This window comes from Bos javanicus, chromosome 4 (assembly GCF_032452875.1).
Source record: "Bos javanicus breed banteng chromosome 4, ARS-OSU_banteng_1.0, whole genome shotgun sequence".
NCBI lineage: Eukaryota > Metazoa > Chordata > Mammalia > Artiodactyla > Bovidae > Bos > Bos javanicus.
Window position 1 is genome coordinate 51,449,710 of NC_083871.1, and position 19,292 is coordinate 51,469,001.

The window sequence follows — 19,292 nt, forward strand, 5'->3', positions numbered from 1 at the left end:
CAGAGACATTACTTTGTCAGCAAAGGTCCACCTAGTCAAAGCTATGGTTTTTCCAGTAGTCATGCATGGATGTGAGAGTTGGACTATAAAGAAAGCTGAGTGTCAAAGGATTGATGCTTTTGAACTGTTGTGTTGGAGAAGACTCTTGAGAGTCTCTTTGACTGCAAGGAGATCCAACCAGTCCATCCTAAAGGAGATCAGTCCTGAATGTTCATTGGAAAGACTGATGCTGAAGCTGAAACTCCAATACTTTGGGCACCTGATGCAAAGAACTGACTCATTGGAAAAAACCCTGATGCTGGGAAAGATTGAAGGCAGGAGGAGAAGGGAACAACAGAGGATGAGATGGTTGGATGGCATCACCACCTCGATGGACATGAGTTTAAGCAAGTTCCGAGAGCTGGTGATGGACAGGGAGGCCTGGTGTGCAGCAGTCCATGGGGTCACGAAGAGTCGGAAACAACTCAGTGACTGAACTGACTGACTGATGGAAAGGACTGGGAGGATGACATGGAGTAAAACACTGTTTCAAGAATTTCTTCTGAAAATAGGTCAAAGAAAAGGGGTGTTAGATCAAGGGATGGTATTTTTATGCTAGGGAGAAAGGTACCACAAAGAGGAGTTAATTGCATATACTGGCCTTTACACAGGAGCAAAGACACAGAGGGAACTGGAGCATATGAGCAGTCGTGCAGAATGGTGTTACAACTAGTGGAAAGGAAGGAAGAAATTCTTCCTGGCTCCACCTTTTTTTTTCTATGACATATATAGCAAGATCATTGACTGAAAATGCAAGGCGTAGAATTATTAGAGCACCTGAGAAGAGACAAGAAGGTGATAAAGTGCTATCTTAGGGAATAAAACAGAGAGAACTTATCAGGAAAATGTATTAAAAGGTTTGTTGACCAGTTTTGAGTGCCAACCTCTGAGATGTGTAGTTAGTCATAAATACAAAGCTACCTGAGGCTGTGATGAGGAAGTGTTATCATCCAAATATTATTAATACCTTCACTGGCTGAAAGCTAAGGAAGTCTGGGCACCCGAGTTAATGAATGGATGAGCAGTAAAAGGAAAGTCATATTCTTGTAACTTCATATTTCTATTGATGTTTGATGTTCATGCTTAAACCCAGCCAGATGGGTAAATGAAATATTCTTTCCCAGTCTAAAGATATTTTTTTCCTGGCTATCTGTGTACTAAAAAACAAAAAGTGTTAAACAAAACACCCTGTTTATTGAATTTAAACTCAGCTGGAGGGACGTCCCTGGGTCCAGTGGTTAAGACTCCATGGTTCCAATGGAGGGGGTGCAGGTTCAATCCCTGGTCATGGAACTAAGATCCTACATGCCGCAAGATGTGGCCAAAAAAAAAAAAAAAACATACCTGAGGTCTAAATTCATTTCAGAACTCAATAAAATAAAATGAGTTTTTATTTCAGAGGTTACAAGGACCTTTAGTGTTAACATATATGTAAACATGAAATTTGAGGTTACAGCTCTCTCTCCTCCAACTTTCAACATATGCTAGGTAAAAACTAACAAATCACTGGACAGCTGTAGCAGTTGCAGGGGTGGAAGCAGCAAGATGGAGTTAATAACTAGATAAATGCCAGCAAAGACTCAGGCAAGACCACTTGTGCTATTTGGCAGCGAAATGCAAACTAACATGATCACTTTGATATTCAAACAAAAGAATATAACTTTTAAAAATATGATGAACTCCAAATATTGATACTTTTCACAGACCATATTATAACATAATATTTTATTGCAAAGATCCTCTTATGCCAGGAGATGAAAGAAACAAAGTCAAAGCGCAGGTCACAAAGTCTAGGATGACCATGTGAAAAACTAGCTAAATAAAAAAGCTTGAAAGAAACTTTAATGGAGATTAGACATGCAAAAAAGACAGGCACCAAACAAAGAGAGGCTGTAGAGGCTGTTACATAAACCAAGGAAATTAATACAATAAAGAGAAAAGAATTGTGCATGTACAAGGCGAACAAATGCTTCCAGATAAAGAAAAAGAAGTACATGAGGATTTTAACTGTAATGTCAAAGTTGAGGAAAGTTCGAACAAAGAATTAAATAGCCAGTACAATATTTACTTAGTATTCTCCTGCTATTTTCCAACAGAAACATTTTAAAGTACATTTACAAGACACAACCACAAACGTATACAAGCTAAGAGAGGAGATAAATAGAGTCACTAAAAGAGCTGGTCAAACTAAAATGAAACTCTGCTATAAATCATATTAAGGTTAAATAACCTTTCAATGAATTATTAAAATGCTTTTGTTAAATAAAATATTGTCACAAGGGCAAGAAGAGGGCAGGAAAAAAATTGGTTTTTCCCTAGATGTATATTTTATAATGATATTTATTCTGACAGGAATTGATTATACACATTTCAACAACTGAATGAATATGTGCATTTTGAGAACATGTCAACTGTCTCAGAGAAAAAGAAAAAGACCATAAACCAAAAGGTCAGGAAAGAACCTAAACCAAAAGAGTAATAAATGATGGGGAGGCTGTGGAGAAAAGTGAACCCTCCTACACCCTCCTATTAGTGGGAATGTAAATTTGTGCACCCACTATGGAAAACAGTATGGAGCTTTCTTAAAACAAATTAAAAATAGAGCTACCATCTGATGTAGCAATCCTGCTCCTGGGCATATGTCTGAAAAAGATAAAAACTAATTTAAAAAGATATATGTACCCTAATGTTCACAGTAGCACTATTTACCATAACTAAGACATGGAGGCAACCTAAGTGTTCATGGACAGACGAATGGATAAAGATGTGATTCATACATATAGTAAAATACTACTCAGCCATAAAAAAGAATGAAATAATGCAGTTTCCAGCAACATGGATGGACCTAGAGAATAACATACTAAGTAAGTCAGTAGAGAAATACAAATGCTATATAACACATACATATTCTATATGTGGAATCTAAAAAGCAATACAACTGAATCTATACAAAACAGAATCTAAAAAGAATCTAAAAAGCAATACAACTGAATCTATACAAAACAGAAATGACTCATAGATACAGAAAACAGTTACAGTTACCAAAAAGGAAGGAATGGGGGAGAAATAAAGGAGTTTGGGATTAGCAGATACAAACAACTATATATAAAACAGATGAGCAACAAAGTATCCACAGGGAACTATGTTCAATATCTTATAATAATTAAGAATTGAAAATAATCTGAAAAAATACATACCATTGAATCACTTTGGTATACACCTGAAACTAACACAATATTGTAAATCAACTATACTTCAATTTTTTAAAAAGTCTGACATTATCAAGTGTTGTATATAATACCTATGGACCTCTGAGAATTCTTACACTCTCTCTTTTTTAAAAATACTTATTTATTTGGCTGTACAGGGTCTTGGTTGCAGCATGTGGGATCCAGTTCTCTGATCAGGGATCAAATCCAGGCCTCCCTGCACTGGGAGCGTGGAATCTTGGCCACTGTACCACCAAAGGGAAGTGAAGTGAAGTCACTCAGCCGTGTCCGACTCTTTGCAACCCCATGGACTGTAGCCTACCAGGATCCTCCCTCCATGGGATTTTCCAGACAAGAATACTGGAGTGGGTTGCCATTTCCTTCTCCAGGGGATCTTCCCGACCCAGGGATTGAACCCAGGTCTCCCACACTGTAGGCAAACACTTTACCATCTGAGCTACCAGGAAACCACCAAAGGGAAGTCCCCTCTTATACTCTTGTTGATGGGAGTATAATCTGGTACAATGGATCTTAGAACAATTTGGCACCATCTAGAGACCTCACTTTCACTTTTCACTTTCCTGCATTGGAGAAGGAAATGGCAACCCGTTCCAGTGTTCTTGCCTAGAGAATCCCAGGGACGGGGAGCTTGGTGGGCTGCCGTCTATGGCATCGCACAGAGTTGGACACAACTGAAGCGACTTAGCAGCAGCAGCAAAGTTGAACATGGGTGAATTCTATGACCCACCAATACCACTCTTGGGTGTCTATCCTAGAAAAATCCTAGGCAAGGAACTGCAAGAATGTTCATAGTAGCACTAGATCTTGACTGTGGCTATTTATATGGAAGAAAGAAGAGATATGGGTTTAATAAGAGATACAAACAGTGAACTTCAACTCATCTGCAGTGTTTTATTTCTTAAGCTGGGGTTGGGTATATAGTCATCCCTTATGCTATTATCTATACTTTTTGGTTTGTCTGAATTTTTTTCATAAAAGTTAAAAAAAATACTTACCAAGCTATCCACATCTATGCTAGAGTTTACAGCCCACTGCAATGTACCCATGATATTCATGGCTAAAGTTAGAATAATCCCAACTCTTCCTTCTCCTTCACCTACAGGTGGAAAAAATATATAAACATACTTTAGGCTACTTCTCTTTTCTGTGAACCGCTTTATGTATACTTAGAAGACAGATTATGTTAAACTTACATTTAGATTCTGTGCCAATTTAAACCATTTTTCATCTCAGTTCCCCAAAGCATGCATCACTAGTGATAATATGCCCTGTTAGTATTCAACCAATGTTTTAAATCAAAGAGTGACTGCATATTAGTAAAGAGTTGCCTTTTTTTTTAATGCTTCAGATATTGAAGGCGATGTTGGTGTTGGGTAATATTATTTTTAATGTCTTCTACTATTACTCTGTAAGTAATAATATCTTCAAAGACTACAATGGAAAGACTTTCTGTGTCTGAATAATCTCCTCTACAAAGAAGTCAAAAGCAGGAGAGAGGTGTGTGAGCAGCATCCAAAAGATGTTTAGATGTGCTTCATGTCTTCGTAAGGAGGACTTTTCTCTGTCAATAAGATGCTGTTGGGAAGAACTAAGAGTTTCATGGAGAAGTCAGAACTCATGGGTCTGCCATTTGGAAAAAGAGAAGACTGCCTTTTGAATTAAAAATTGATTAGTTCAGATAGGAAGAACAATACTCAAATGCTTAATTAGAGTAGTTAGTTTTTAAGGGCTAGAAGGGACCCCTAATTAAAATTTACAAATACTCTGTATTCATGGCCCTAAAGTTTTTCTAATAAGAATGTCCTTAAATTGTTATAAATTTATGTTATCAAGTCCTAATTGATAATCAATCCCTGCAGCTGTAATGCATGATAAAACAATTTTAGGGCTCGAAAATTGGGAGAAATAGTCATCCTATTATTATGAATTGAAATTTTTGTTTACATAATTATTCTAATAGAAGATAAACCACAGAAAGCAGGTATGTGGTTTTAGTACTAAATCACTTATTTTAAACAGGTAAAATTTATCCAGGGCCCAATACATTACTCATTCTGAATATTAAGATGAGAGTAAGATAAAATTTTAAAAATAATAACAATAATAAGTAACATAAAATTTTTGGGTACCTACTATGGACTAGGCACTACAGTAAGTGCTTTGCACAAATTATTACATTTAATACTCACCACAAACTTATGAAACAGGCACTATAATGTTTATTTACACATGAGGAAAATGAGGGCTTTAGAGTAGTTGACTAAAGTGTACAAGTCACCACAGCTGAAGACCAGCAGAGGCAGGGTTGATACTAGCTGTGTGGCTAACATTCACTCCGGCTGAGCATCTGATTTCATGGATAGGTCCTGGGCGATACTGGTTCTTGAACGCTCTATCATGCCTAATAAGCCAGGACTCAATCGGATCCTTAATCATTACATTAGAGCACATGATATATTGGTGTGATTTCACTGTTAACAAATCCTTGTTCATTCAGCCCTTTTGGATCCTGTTTCAAATAACTTAATTAAAAAATTGTTTAATTCTGAACCACAAAAGAAACTTTATTTTGTTTTAAGTTTGCCCCAAACTATTGTACTGCTAAGGATTTACTTAAGGATTTGCCTGCCCCCTTGAATCCTTTTGCAGAGTCATTTCCCAAAGCCTTGGGCTGAGGGAACGATGAAGGTGAGGAATCCACTACTCTCTCAGCACCTGTGGGACTGCAGGTGGACCAATATAAGCCTGTTCCCTGTTCTTGTCAATACTTGGTAACTGGACAGAGGAACTCAGCTGTTTACTCAAGGGCCCTGACTGGAAAGGCCATACCAGGTCCTGTTGCACAGCCCTGGCACATTAGCCAAACCAGTCTTTAGAGAAAGAGAAATGAATGAAGTGGCCACAGAAAGGAATGGGTATGGCTGGCATCTGGCCTCCAGAGATGGGAAGCTCTGAGTATGACTCTCCATGACTGTTCCATTTCCCGTGGAGGTGCAGTGTGCCTTCTGCCCACAAGGCCCTCCTGGAACTCTCCAACATTTGCTTCATTTTGTTTGAACAGAATTCTGTTCTGTTTGGCAGTCCCTCGGAATCTTCATCCACTGTAACATATATATCTCAACACTTCTTAAAGCTCAGTAATTCAACTTTTTTCATTAGAAGAGCTCACTTGTCTATATAGGTCTTCATTTTACTTGTGATGAAATATATCTATCTAAGTTTTTCAACTGCATACAGCTCTAATTCAAAGAAATCATTCATTCAACAATAAACAAATTTTTGATTAATAAACTAAAAAAATCTATTTAATGATACCTAAAAATGTTAACTTACATGAATGCAGCATTTTACTGGCTGACAAAGCTTTAAATTAAATGCTTAGCTAAACAGTTGAGTTCATAGTACCTGTTGTTAAAATGGAAATGAAGGTAACAGCAATGAAGAAGATGACAAAAATCATTTCTATTCTCATTTGGAACCAGCGCAGTGTTGACAGATACAAGAACCAGTTGGCAGTATGTAAATTCAGAGCTTTGTGGAATAAAGTTTCAAAGTAAGGCTGCCGTCCAAAGGCACGAAGTGTCCATAGTCCTTTTAAACTTGTAACAAGATGAGTGAAAATTGGACTCCTGCCTGTGAAATATTTCCATAGAGAACAATGTAAGTCATGTAAATACATAATGCAAATTATTACTTTCGAAACATTAACTTAATGAGTAATCAAACAAGTAATCAAACAATGGACATCATTGGAAAGGCTTTTCATTGTGACTCAAACTTTGAATAGATGCAATCTGTTATTTTTTTTAATGAGTTACCTTCCTTTTTAACTTGGTTACCGTGGATGGAAACTTATTATAAAATCGTTGCCATTATTAATTCATATTCCTTGGCTACCACTGGGTATTGTTTATCTGACTAATCCTAAATTAATCACTGCTGAAAATGTTTTTCTTTTGAGACAATTCATTCAATGCCTCAATTAAGAAAGTCCGTGTGACTTAATTTAGCAAATAACCTTCAATGTAGAAGAACACTGGAAATATATCCCCTGAAAATGCACCTAAGCAAAGGCTGTTATTGAACAATGAGCTTTCCAAAGAGCTCAAGCAGTGTTTGGGTGTGCACCAAAAGGCAGATCCCTGGAGAGAAAGCAAAGGTGTCTGGAAAGAACTTTGTCCAGTCTCATTTAGGAACACAGACAAACCTTTAGAAATAGTGGCACTATGGTTTCAATTTTTAATTTATAGAATTAAGAACAGATATCATATACATCCAGCCTCCTAAGACTCCATATACTCGTTTTAAATTCAAAATAAAGTCACATAGTCATTAATTCATAAAAATAATCTACATGTGTTTTATAATTTACTGTTTCCTTTTATATACTTAGATTTTTTTGCAGAGTTTGTGGTTTAACACTACATTTTAAATCTGAAAGAAGGCAATGGTCAAATTCTAAAAAATAATATTTAATAACAGTTTTGTTAATAAATTTGCTATTTATTAATAAATTTGCTATTTGTTAATTACTTGTTATAATAAAAATTATTTATTAACAAAATATAAGAACCAGGAGAGGTATATATGATGAGAATGTACAGAAATGGCCCTGAATCAAAGTTGAAATATACATTTTATAAACTCATTGTCATATCATGCAAGTTTAAAAACAGGAAAAACGTTTTGAAAACTAGATGCATTGCAGATAAATATCCACAGGTAGCTCTTGTGGGCATGTCACTAGCTGTACCATACCTTCAGATTCCAGCTGCTTGAGTTGTTGGGAGGTGTGGAGGAAGTAGGCTCTCAAGAGAATAAAAGCCGCTATCACTGGCACTGTAGCTAGGAAGATGTAGGGCTGTAAAACTGAGACGACCACCACAGCTCCGATCACAATTAATAACAACTGTAGGATCAAAGACAACACAGGGATAAGTAAATATTTCCATGTTGCAAAGGGACAAGGTATGTTACCAATGTTTTCTAAACAAGGTTTTCACGCTCTGTTCCATTTTAAAGACAGGGAAGGTATCTTTCTACTGGGAAAGTGGTCACATTAAAGCACATTTTTCATAAGTTCTATCAAAATTCCAAAAATTGCTTAGGTTGCTCATAATAATATTTTAGAAAACATGGTATTCTTGTATCTTAGTATATTTTCACTTCCTATACCCTTTAAAGTGTTGTATGACAAATTTTAAATGAATGTAATTTTTTCTTGCCTGGGCTTCTTTTATTTTATTTTATTTTATTTTTTTATCTCAGGTATACACGTGGTCCCCATCCTGAACCCTCCTCCCTCCCCCCTCCCCATACCATCCCCCTGGGCCGTCCCAGCGCACCAGCCCCAAGCATCCAGCATCGTGCACTGAACCTGGACTGGCATCTCGTTTCATACATGGCATTTCACATGTTTCAATGCCATTCTCCCAAATCTTCCCACGCTCTCCCTCTCCCACAGAGTCCATAAGACTGTTCTATACATCAGTGTCTCTTTGGGCTTCTTTTAAAATAAACTTTTTATTTTAAAATAATTTTAGTATGAATGGTCATCTAGGTAAGCTACTTGATTTCTCTGAATCCAGATGATTAACATTTAAGATTGAAAAAAATTATACTTGAATTTTACTCCACTTTCTGTTTTTGTTCTTGGCCCTTAAAACAACTGAAGATGACCCTGATGCTCAAAAACAAAAGGAAGATTTTGGGGGTAGGGCTGATTTAATTTGAAATCAGATCATTTTTTCTCTTGTGTATTATCAAATTAATTTTGTGTTTAAGTCAAGCCCATTCACTAGAGATAGTTCTTCACATTATCCACCCCAAAAGTGAAGCCATGTGGGCAGTCTCAGAAACAAGTTGATTACACTGGTGTTCTTCAGATCAAGTTAAAGGCTTAAATTCTATATTTCCAAGTGACACTAAATCCATATGTATAAAAAAGTAAAAAAAAATCTGCCAGCATTTGCTCCCTAATAACCCATGTGAATAAAGTATAAAGTAACTGTCACTATAAGGGTTGAAAAATAAACCTATCATAACATCTATCTGACAATCAGCAATCCAGTTCTCTACCAGCTCCCATGGGTGACACATACACTTTCCAGCTGATGCAGAAATACAGAACATTTTGGCAGATGGAAACATGAATGAGGGTGTAACATCTGCATAAATCTTCTTTGAATGGGTTGCTATTTTCATCTAAAGCCTCAGATGATCATATCTCAATGATAGGTTTAATAGAGAAAATGCCTCTAATGTGTCCATCATCAAATTCTACAGTACCAGCCCTTCACTCATTTTTGTTCAACAAATACTCAGAAAAATCTTTGCTGTGCCAGACCCTGGACCAACTGCATATGACGACAATAATTTAAGGAAAGTAAAAGTGAAAATCACTCAGTCATGTCTGACTCTTTGCAACCCCATGGACTATACAGTCCATGGAATTCTCCAGGCCAGAATACAGGAGTAGGTAGCCAGCCCAGGGATCAAAGCATGGTCTCCTGCATTGCAGGCGGATTATTTACCAACTGAGCTATCAGGAAAGCCAATTTAAGGAAAGTCCTCTCTTCTGCTCTTGCCCTACAAGAGCCACCAGTACAATGAGAAAGCCTCAATCACCCTAGTTATTACACGACAAGACTTCATCAATGCAAAGGATTCAGTTTTTTAACTGAGGATATGCGTTTCTCAGAAAGAGAGTCTTACGGAAAAAAAAAAACAGAAAAATTAACTTCCAAGCATTATTTACTAGGAACTACATTTTAAGTTAAATGGGCCACTGTATTAAACACCAGTATGTCTGAAAGATAAATACTGTTGCATTTGCAGCACAGAAACATTCAGCTGTTTCACTAGGATCAGGCTTTGTTCATCTGTTTACTGTTGACAATTGTAAACAGCACTATGTTCATTTGTCCGCTGCTATTTTTACCGTTAATTCAAATCAGGAGCTTTGTGTTATAACAATGGGTGGGGAAAGTGATCATTGTTTTTTAAATTATTGCTGATATGGTTGATATTCTTAGGAATGAATTGTAACTGTGTTACAATACAACAGGAAGAATTGTGTAGCCGACCCAACCAATACAACAGAAGGTTTGAGAATAATGGAAAAGGTGGGAACAACTGGAAGTGATGAAATAGTCACAAGGTAGACTTCCAGTGATTATAATCATTTGTAATATAGCCCTAACTGAGAAGTGAAAAACTAAGTCTAAGCTTTGAGGAAAACAACTCAATCTGCTCTGTAAGGAGTCATCCTTAGGCACTGAGGTCAGAAGGTAATAATTTAGCACTTATGCAAAACTAAAGGCACTAGTTTAATATGCCTTGGTATTCTAACTACACAAAGAAACTTCAAATTCTGTCCTAGCTTGTAATTCGTAGTGAATAAGAAACAAGTCATACCAGACCAGGGGTATTAAAGAGAGGACAGCAAAATAAATAAATAGATTTAAATACAAGATGGAAATATGAGCACAGATCTTAATTCCCATTCAAGCTTATCAAAGTCCTAAAATTCTAGGGGAAAAAATATCAACAGACTATAAAACCTGCAAGGCACCATTTTCATCCACCAAAAATGGCTTCAAAGTATTCCTGACACAGAAGGGCACATGCTGTTGCCTGCGTAACTGGAGCAGATGATAAGAATGAAGGATCACTTCAAAACCATTTAGAAGGTGCATTAAGTAACTGACTGACTGATAAATATCTATTTAAAACCAGGCAATGAACACCAGATCTGCAATTTAGTTCGTAATTGATAGCCCTTGAGAATTTTTAAGTAACAGATTATTGGAATTAATAGAATGAATAAGGGGGGGAAAGATGTAAAAGACAGCAGAGATCAAAGTAGAAGGGCTCACTGTATTAAGACAGAAGAAATAAAAAAACCTAAAGGTTTTGAGGTTGAAAAGAGAAGATTTGCACATTTTAAGATGTACAGGCTTCTGTTTCATGAAAAAAAATCTGGCACTCAAACATAGAGATAAATTCTACGTGTGCTCAGTTGTGTCCGACTCTTTGTGACCCTATGGACTGTAGCCTGCCAGGCTCCTCCGTCCATGGGGATTCTCCAGGTAAGAACACTGTGGGAGTGGGTTGCCATGCCCTCCTCCAGGGGATCTTCCCAACCCAGGGATCAAACACACGTCCCTTGCATTGCAGGTGAATTCTTTACCCACTGAGCTACCTAGGAAGCTCATAGATATAAATAGGATGCTAGGATACATTTTTTTTCTGTGTGGCTTCAAGTTCAAATTTGTCACATTATGATCCATTTCCAGTATGACAATCTGAAGCATATGACTTTGGTACTGAAAGTGATCATCATCAGACATCTTCCTCATTTTAGAAACCTGAGATCCTTAGAGATTAAGTGTCTTACTCAAGGTAAAATAAATAGTGTTATTTGCAAAACAGAATCTGGATCTTTCATTTTCACTATACAATGTCCAAGCCAGAAAGCAAACTTCCCAGAATATTATCAAATGTTAAGAACTAGAGTTAGTATAAATTATACTTTTTTGGAAAAAAGAAATTCATAGGTGTGCCTTATTCTGTGAAAAACCTGTTTCTGAAATGTGACTAGAAAGGAATTTCATTAACTTGAACATAAGTATAACCAACAGACCTCACAATTTAAAGGACCTCTCTAATGCATGCATTTTTTAATAAAATCAATCAGATTTTTATTGTATTTGATTTCCATATCATGCTTCCATAATGTGAGACCCTCTTCTAAACAAAATAGGGAAATCAACATAAAGGAACCCTGCCCAATCACTTATGAGGCAATGACTAGTGAACCCCAAAACACTAGAAGTTGAGCAGAAACTATTCAAATTGCTGTAAGAGAAAGGATGAGACCATCACATGTGTCAAAAAGTGCTAATTCATAAAATACATGTTCAAAAAGAAACTCTCCCAAAGGATTTCTGAAATCAATCTTACACTGATTCAGAAAATACTCTGCAGGCTACAAAAGTTTTTAAAGAAAAAATTAGCAAGGGCTAACATTCACGAATCGTTTTGCAATCATGTCAGGATGTCCACGTTCCATTTTTTAACTGATTTAATATTATATTTCAGTCCGGTTATTTATAAGCATAGAACAAGGAAGAAATGTCCAGAAATTAAAGACATGGGCAACACTTCTTTACATGATGAACTCAAAGCTTTTTTTTAATGAATTCCAGCAGCAGCTGCTGAGTTATATCCCTAAACAGAGTAACTGAAGGAAACTCAAAATACTAAAGTTCACTTGGAATGGTTAATGTGTTTGGCTGTGCCAATCATTTCAGATGAGGCAAACTGGCAATCTGGTTTTTGTGCACCTGCCAATATTGTTGTATATACAGACAAAAGTGGCAGCCTTTATTTTATTTCACAGGTTCTCAGTGGTGGGATTGGGAGGAGGGATGGGGGATGAGGAGAAAGGGGCCACTCATCCCGAGATGGGTAGCATCCTGTTCCAACTATCTCCAAGGAGGTCACTGAGACTGCTTTGTCGTTTACTCCCTGAGGCTCAACCCAAGCCAGCCAGGAATCTGCTTTCAAACCTGGTTCAATAGCCAAGGTTATCAACTTACAACACTCAAGTTCTATCACTTAATGGAATCCTAATGTGGTTACCCCTAGGTCACCTTTATCTTCTTCCCTGCTCCATTTCACCATCAGTCTTCCCATCCCAGGACACATGCTCAGAGTCAGCCTGTGCTGGAGATGCCTTCAGATCTATAACCCAGGGATAATCCTCACTAATCCTGAATTTTTCCTTCCTCCCTCACCTGCCTGAAAACTTACCTATACTTCTGTCCCAGCATTATGGTCCTTACTGTGAGACTGCTAACTAGCCATCTGTGCCAAAGTTGTTCATGGATGAGCTTGGGTGAAACTATAGCCCACCAGGAAACCAATTGATCGTCATTGTAACCTAGGCCATCTGAATGTAGGTGACTTCTATCAAAGGTGATGCCAGTGTCAAAAACGTCACACTTCATGGACAGTGATTTGGGGGAAAGTAGTCTGTTATAAGTCTTAAATCACTTCTAAGTAGAGAGCTATTATATCTAAATGAGGAATTGCCTTAGGTTCTGGTCAAGTAAGGGCTTCCCAGGTGGCACTAGAGGTAAAGAACACACCTGCCAATGCAGGACGTAAGAGACTTGGGTTCAATCCCTGGGTTGGGAAGATCCCCTGGAGGATGGCATGGCAACCCACTCCAGTGTTCTTGCATGGAGAATCCCATGGACAGAGGAGCCTGGTGGGCTACAGGCCATGGGGTTGCAAAGAGTTGGACATGACTGAAGCAACTTAGCACAACAGCACACATTGGTCAGGTAAACAGTTTTGACTTATTATTGAATTTACTAAATTTATGACTATCTTGAAGATTTTTTTTAATATTGAAAAGATTCATATACTAGACATGGTTCAAACTCTTAACCAAATGAAAAATAAGCAAGAATTTACTCTTTATAATTTTTCTAAATACTTTTAAAAAGTGCAACAAAGTGAAGTCACTTAATAATACTTATTTTTACAAACCTGAACAAAATCAAATATGGTAAGAGGCAGAAGATCATCCAAAACTGCTATATCTTTGGAGAATCTATTAAGAATCCCACCTGCAAGGTAAAGAAACATTCTTCAAAAACTAGTAATCTTAAAAGATATATCAAAATTTGATAAACTTGGATCATAGCAGAAGGACTCAGAACTCAAATACAAATGAACATATAATCAGAAGTATAAGGCTATAGACAATTTCAGTGTTCTACAAGGATTCTCTGATGCTGGGAAAGACTGAGGGCAGGAGGAGGAGGAGGCATCAGAGGATGAGAGGATGGTTGAATGGTAACACTGACTCAATGGACATGAGTTTGTGCAAACTCTGGGAGACAGTGAAGGATGGGAGCCTGATGCATTGCAGTCCGTGCAGTCACAAAGAATCGGACATGATTTAGTGACTGAATGACAACAAACAGCAAGGATTCTAAGAAATTTTTTATACAAAGACTCTAAATAACTCTGTGTTCAAATTTTTGTCTCTACCTGTAAACTTTTATGAAATAAAGATTGCTGTAAGATTCATGCAAAGCCCAACGTCTCTAACAGAGCCCTATCACAAATTACGTCAGGAACAGGCACCCTTCTACTACTGTAATTCCACACTTACAAGCCTGAGTTTTGTGATAATTTTCTGGCTGTGCTTTCATCATTCCCTTATTTCGTAATGTAGAGCCTCCCTAATTTTCAACTTCCACACCTTTCTGACACACCTCAGCACAACCTGTTCTCAAACCCTCCCTGCCCACCATGTGGCCCTCTTTGGCCATGTTCTCCTTTTTTACCGTCTTCACTGACAATTTAACTTCAGCCTGTCTTCTAAATTACAGACTCACATTTGTAAGTCTGATCATTTTTTCCTTCAGTGAAAACAATGTCACACATGGAGTGTCTACAGGGCACTGGGCACAATGCTAGGCACTGAGATAACAGACGTGGATCAGCCAATGCTCCTTGCCCTTAAGGAATTCATCGCCTAGGGGTTAGTTAGACATACAAATAAAGTATAATAATACTGTACAGATTGTTTTTGATAAGATTGAATCTTATCATGTACCCTCCCCCATGAACTGCAGGATAAAGTCGTAATTTCTTAGTTTAATACTTAATAACTTCCATGATTTTGACCTTAAGTCACCCGAGGAACAAGCTTCCTCTTTTCAAACATTCTGTTTCAATCAATCTGGTTTATTCTTTAAACACACTTTACTCTCTCCTATTTCTTTGCACTTTCCATATGGTTCCCTCTGCCTGAAAACCCTTTCCCCTCATCTCTACTTGCTAAAAAATATTGTCTTCTTCATGGCCCTATTCAAAATGCCTCTCTGGCAAGGACACATCAATGTTTGCACCAGTTCAAATTAATCCCTTCCTCCTCTGGGCACACTGAATACCTTTGATATATCTTGTCAGCACTTCTGTGTTATAATAATTATATACACGTTGTATAGTTGCTTGTACACATGTCTTATCTCTTTTTTCTAGATTGCAAATTTTGAGAGGTCACTGGGACCATGTCACATTTATTTTGTGTCAATCTGAGCCCTCAGCAAAAAGCTTTATGTAGGAATTATCCAATGCTTATTTTCTGTCACTATTTCCTAGTCCTTACTAATGATACATTATTTAGCATATTTAATCAATCATATTTGTATACCTTTTCATAAATAAAAAATTGTGGGGGGAGTAGCCTATGGTATTTATTTTGTGTAGAAAATGAAACTCACTTTGGTAAAAAAAAGAAAAACATCATTCTGGTGCTTAGTATATTTCAGATGGGAAACAATAGAAAGGGAATAAGAGTGGGTAATTGGCATTGACCCGATGTTGGCTATGTAATGGCCAGTACGTGATGACCTTGTTTCATTTCACAATGGTCTTTTGAGATAAGAATTCCTTTCTCATTTTACAGATGTGGATGCAAGTCTCAGAAGAGTAACTTGCCCATGATGATCACCCTTAAGAGGACAAGACAGAGCTCAAACAATGCCCATGCTCCTTCCATTATATCTCATTGCCTGTTTCTCACTGCTAGAATCTTGGGTAAAACCCCTACCTTCTCTGGAGCTCAGCTCTCCCATTGAAAAAAAATGAAATCACTGGATGAAGGTAATTGGACATTCCCTTTTAGGTCTAAAACATCTTAGCTCTAAAATGGAAGCATGGTGATGAGTATATCCAAATGGGGCAAGACTTTGGTGACACACGAGGGCTTCAGAATAAATATAAGGAAGATCCTCTTGAATATTAACACTGAAATGTTATTACCCAGAAAAAAAATGATGGTTAATTTTTATCTTGAGGTTTTTAGATACAAATTACTCTAAAACTCTGACTTGGAAATTATTTTTTCCTTTATAATCAAATATTCCAGTTCTTATCAATTATGGTCACCACATTATACACTAGATCTTCAGACCTTACTGATCTTATAACTAAAAGCTTGTACTCCTTTACCAACCTCTATGATAGTGTCAAAAGTATTTTTAAAATATATCTGGGATACCCCAACCCATTTAAAATAAAACCTGGAATGAATTTATGGGATTATCTTTGAACAGTTATATGAAACTAGATTACTCTATCTCATCAAAATACTTCATTAGTAAAAGAATTTTGCTTTTTGGATCTCTTCAAATCATCTCCCCTTTTAAACAGCACTATACATTGACAACAAGATACCTAGAAGGGAGCTAGCTCAAATACCTGAAGAGAGAAGGATATTTGACTCAGAAGGGGCTGCTTCTGCTGCTATAGTCCCATCAGCATCATGTCCTAACAAACTGTGCTACTCTAATAAACAGAAATATGAAGAGTGACAGTACCTGAGAGCCTATAATACCCGAGACAGGCCCACGCCCAACATAAGGAAGCTCAACGAAGGGTAAATGCCTCCATGCAAAAGCCAGTGTTATCACTACAAAATCAACCAACTTATAGGCCCTCTTTGTGGAGGAGCAGCAGCTTCATCTTGTACATCTAGTTAAGTACCTGTTTTCAACGTGTTGAGGGTTGACATAGGGGCTTGAAGAACAGACTGTAGCATTTTGTGGTGTAAAGTTTTTGACACTGTGATTAGAGTATGCACCAGTGGTAAACCTCTGAAGAGTCCTAGAGCAAGCAAAGTGTCAGCCACTCCCACATAAATGTAAAAAATATAATACGAGCTGGTGCTGGTGATGATCACTGCATAACTGTTATTTGCACTCTTAGTACTGTTTCCTTTGTCTTGAAAAAATATTCTGTAAAGCAAAAGGAAATTATTATTTGACAACCAAACTTTTCCAATGAATTACCAATACATGTAAATGATGCTGAATTTGAGTCCAAAGAAATACAACATATTTCATTAGCAGAATTTATGCCTTTAACCTGAAGGACTTACTATTGCAAGAAAGCAGACTAAGCTTTCCACCACTGAAATAGATAAAATTTCAAATACTAACTGTGCAAGGTCATCTCAAACATTGTTATTGCATTTTATGGAAACTAAACACGACTAAATCTTTTAAAAATTGATAATGAGCTACAAAAACTGCACACACAATTTTAAACAAAAGAACTCAATTCTCTACTACATTACTGTGGGGAAATGAAGCAGAGTAGAAATTACAATGTTTAATAAAACCCAAATAATCAACAGAAACAAAATACAATCCACAATAGGACATGGAATACTCACTTCGGAAATAGGCACAACACAACCAAAGAAGCGGCCACCTGGAAGGGAACAACACACACTTGACTTTTTCCATCCTCTTTTCCCATTTTTCCCACACCCACCTCTAATTCCATCATGACCAATATCAAAATACACGCAATTTTATTTTCCTTGGCTTTACTTTCCTGGGTCCAAAAGCTGCCATAATTGTTCTAGGAACTATTTGAGGTGAGACCATGTTAAGCTAATGGAATTCAAATTTCACCGAATAAAATACTTATTCATTTCTCTCCTTCATTCAACAGGAACTATTCATTGAACCTCACAGAAGAGCTAACACTGCAGTTAAATGTTTTAAGTAATAAAGTTTGTTTCTTATGAAGAGATTACTCTCAGCCTGCTGGCAGATAATTGATCTCGTTGGTGGCTATAAATAATTTAATTTGTCATACAATGATTATGAGGGACTCATAACTATAAGTCCAATTAGTTATGAGAAAGGATGAGATACATATTCAGGAAACTTGGTTAACATTTCAAAAGGGCAAAAATTCACAGTGTTTTAATAAAGTGCATTCACATTAAAACATACTACTGGCACTATGTGGGCTTTCTCATGGTGGAAATTTTTGGCTGAGGAACATATATTCTATATCATAACTAAAAAAAATGAACTATCATTTGTTTATTATCTGAACTCTGTTCTATTTCAATTTGGCATTCCAATTTCCTAAAACACTGTGGGGAAACAATCTTGCGATGATACCAACACAATCATAATACTAGAAATATTTACACAATTATAAGACTGATAGTATGCAATTAGGCCAATAATAACTTTAACAAAGAATCAAATAGAAAAATAGGAGAAACTGTAAGCAAAATAAAAAAATTTGAAAATGAACACAGACCAAAAACAAATAGGGGAGAAACAAATATGCTTGCTATAAGAAATCTATGTATTATTTCATAATCAACTTAAGCATTTAACAGTATCACATAAAAACTATGGAGAATAGTTAGCAGTAATTAAGAAATTACATTATGAAGTCTTAGAGTCTAAATAGTATATAGTGGTGGTTTAGTCATTAAGTCGTGTCTGACTCTTTGCAACCCCATGGACGGTAGCCTGCCAGGCTTCTCGGTCCGTGGGATTCTCCAAGCAAGAAGTGGAGTGGGTTGTTATTTCCTTCTCCAGGAGATCTTCCAGACCCAGGAATTGAACCGATGTCTCCTGCATTGCAGGTAGATTCTTTACTGACGAGCTACGAGGGAAGCCCCACTTTACGTAAATTTGCCTATCAGATTGGAGTATCATAATGAAAAAGCTAATGGCATCATTCACAATTTCCTACTTTTTCATTACACATGGCCTCCATGCACCTATTGACAAAAAGTACCTTTGTCTCCTTGAAATTCAAGTGAATTCAAAATGACAAGAAACTGAACAATAATCTTGCTACTTCAAAAGTCTCTATTCCAGTAAAAATGTTTTCTGATTTCCCAATACTAATCAAATTACTAATCAAATCAAAGGGTATATTTCTCAGTTACCCTTTGGTTATTGTAGTCCCTCTTTGTTCCAATGAAAGAAGTGTCAACAATGTTGGCATTCCAACTTCTCTGAATGTGAGTAAATCCAAGAAATAAATATTCTATAATATTTACTATGGAACAACCAAAGCAGTTGTTCAAAGACCCTGGTCTAATCTGTGCAATATAAAGGTATTTCATGGCTCTTGTCAACAGAGACCACTTATGGAACTACCAACCCAAACTGC

The 19,292-nt window shown here is 36.9% G+C and overlaps 1 protein-coding gene across 2 annotated transcripts in view; it reads right to left on the reverse strand.

Moving 5' to 3' along the window:
- Positions 1–19,292, reverse strand: part of CFTR (CF transmembrane conductance regulator) — a 318,734-nt gene that overhangs the window by 163,298 nt on the left and 136,144 nt on the right. For both annotated transcript variants that reach the window (XR_009735898.1, XM_061414023.1), the window contains exons 16-21: positions 17,533–17,570; positions 16,842–17,092; positions 13,830–13,909; positions 8,028–8,178; positions 6,675–6,902; positions 4,265–4,365 (exon numbers count right to left, since the gene is read on the reverse strand). Coding sequence is in view for 1 of the 2 variants with exons in the window: in XM_061414023.1 (XP_061270007.1) it covers positions 4,265–4,365; positions 6,675–6,902; positions 8,028–8,178; positions 13,830–13,909; positions 16,842–17,092; positions 17,533–17,570 (849 nt within the window). In the remaining variant the exon portion in view is untranslated. The remainder of the gene's footprint in view (positions 1–4,264; positions 4,366–6,674; positions 6,903–8,027; positions 8,179–13,829; positions 13,910–16,841; positions 17,093–17,532; positions 17,571–19,292) is intronic.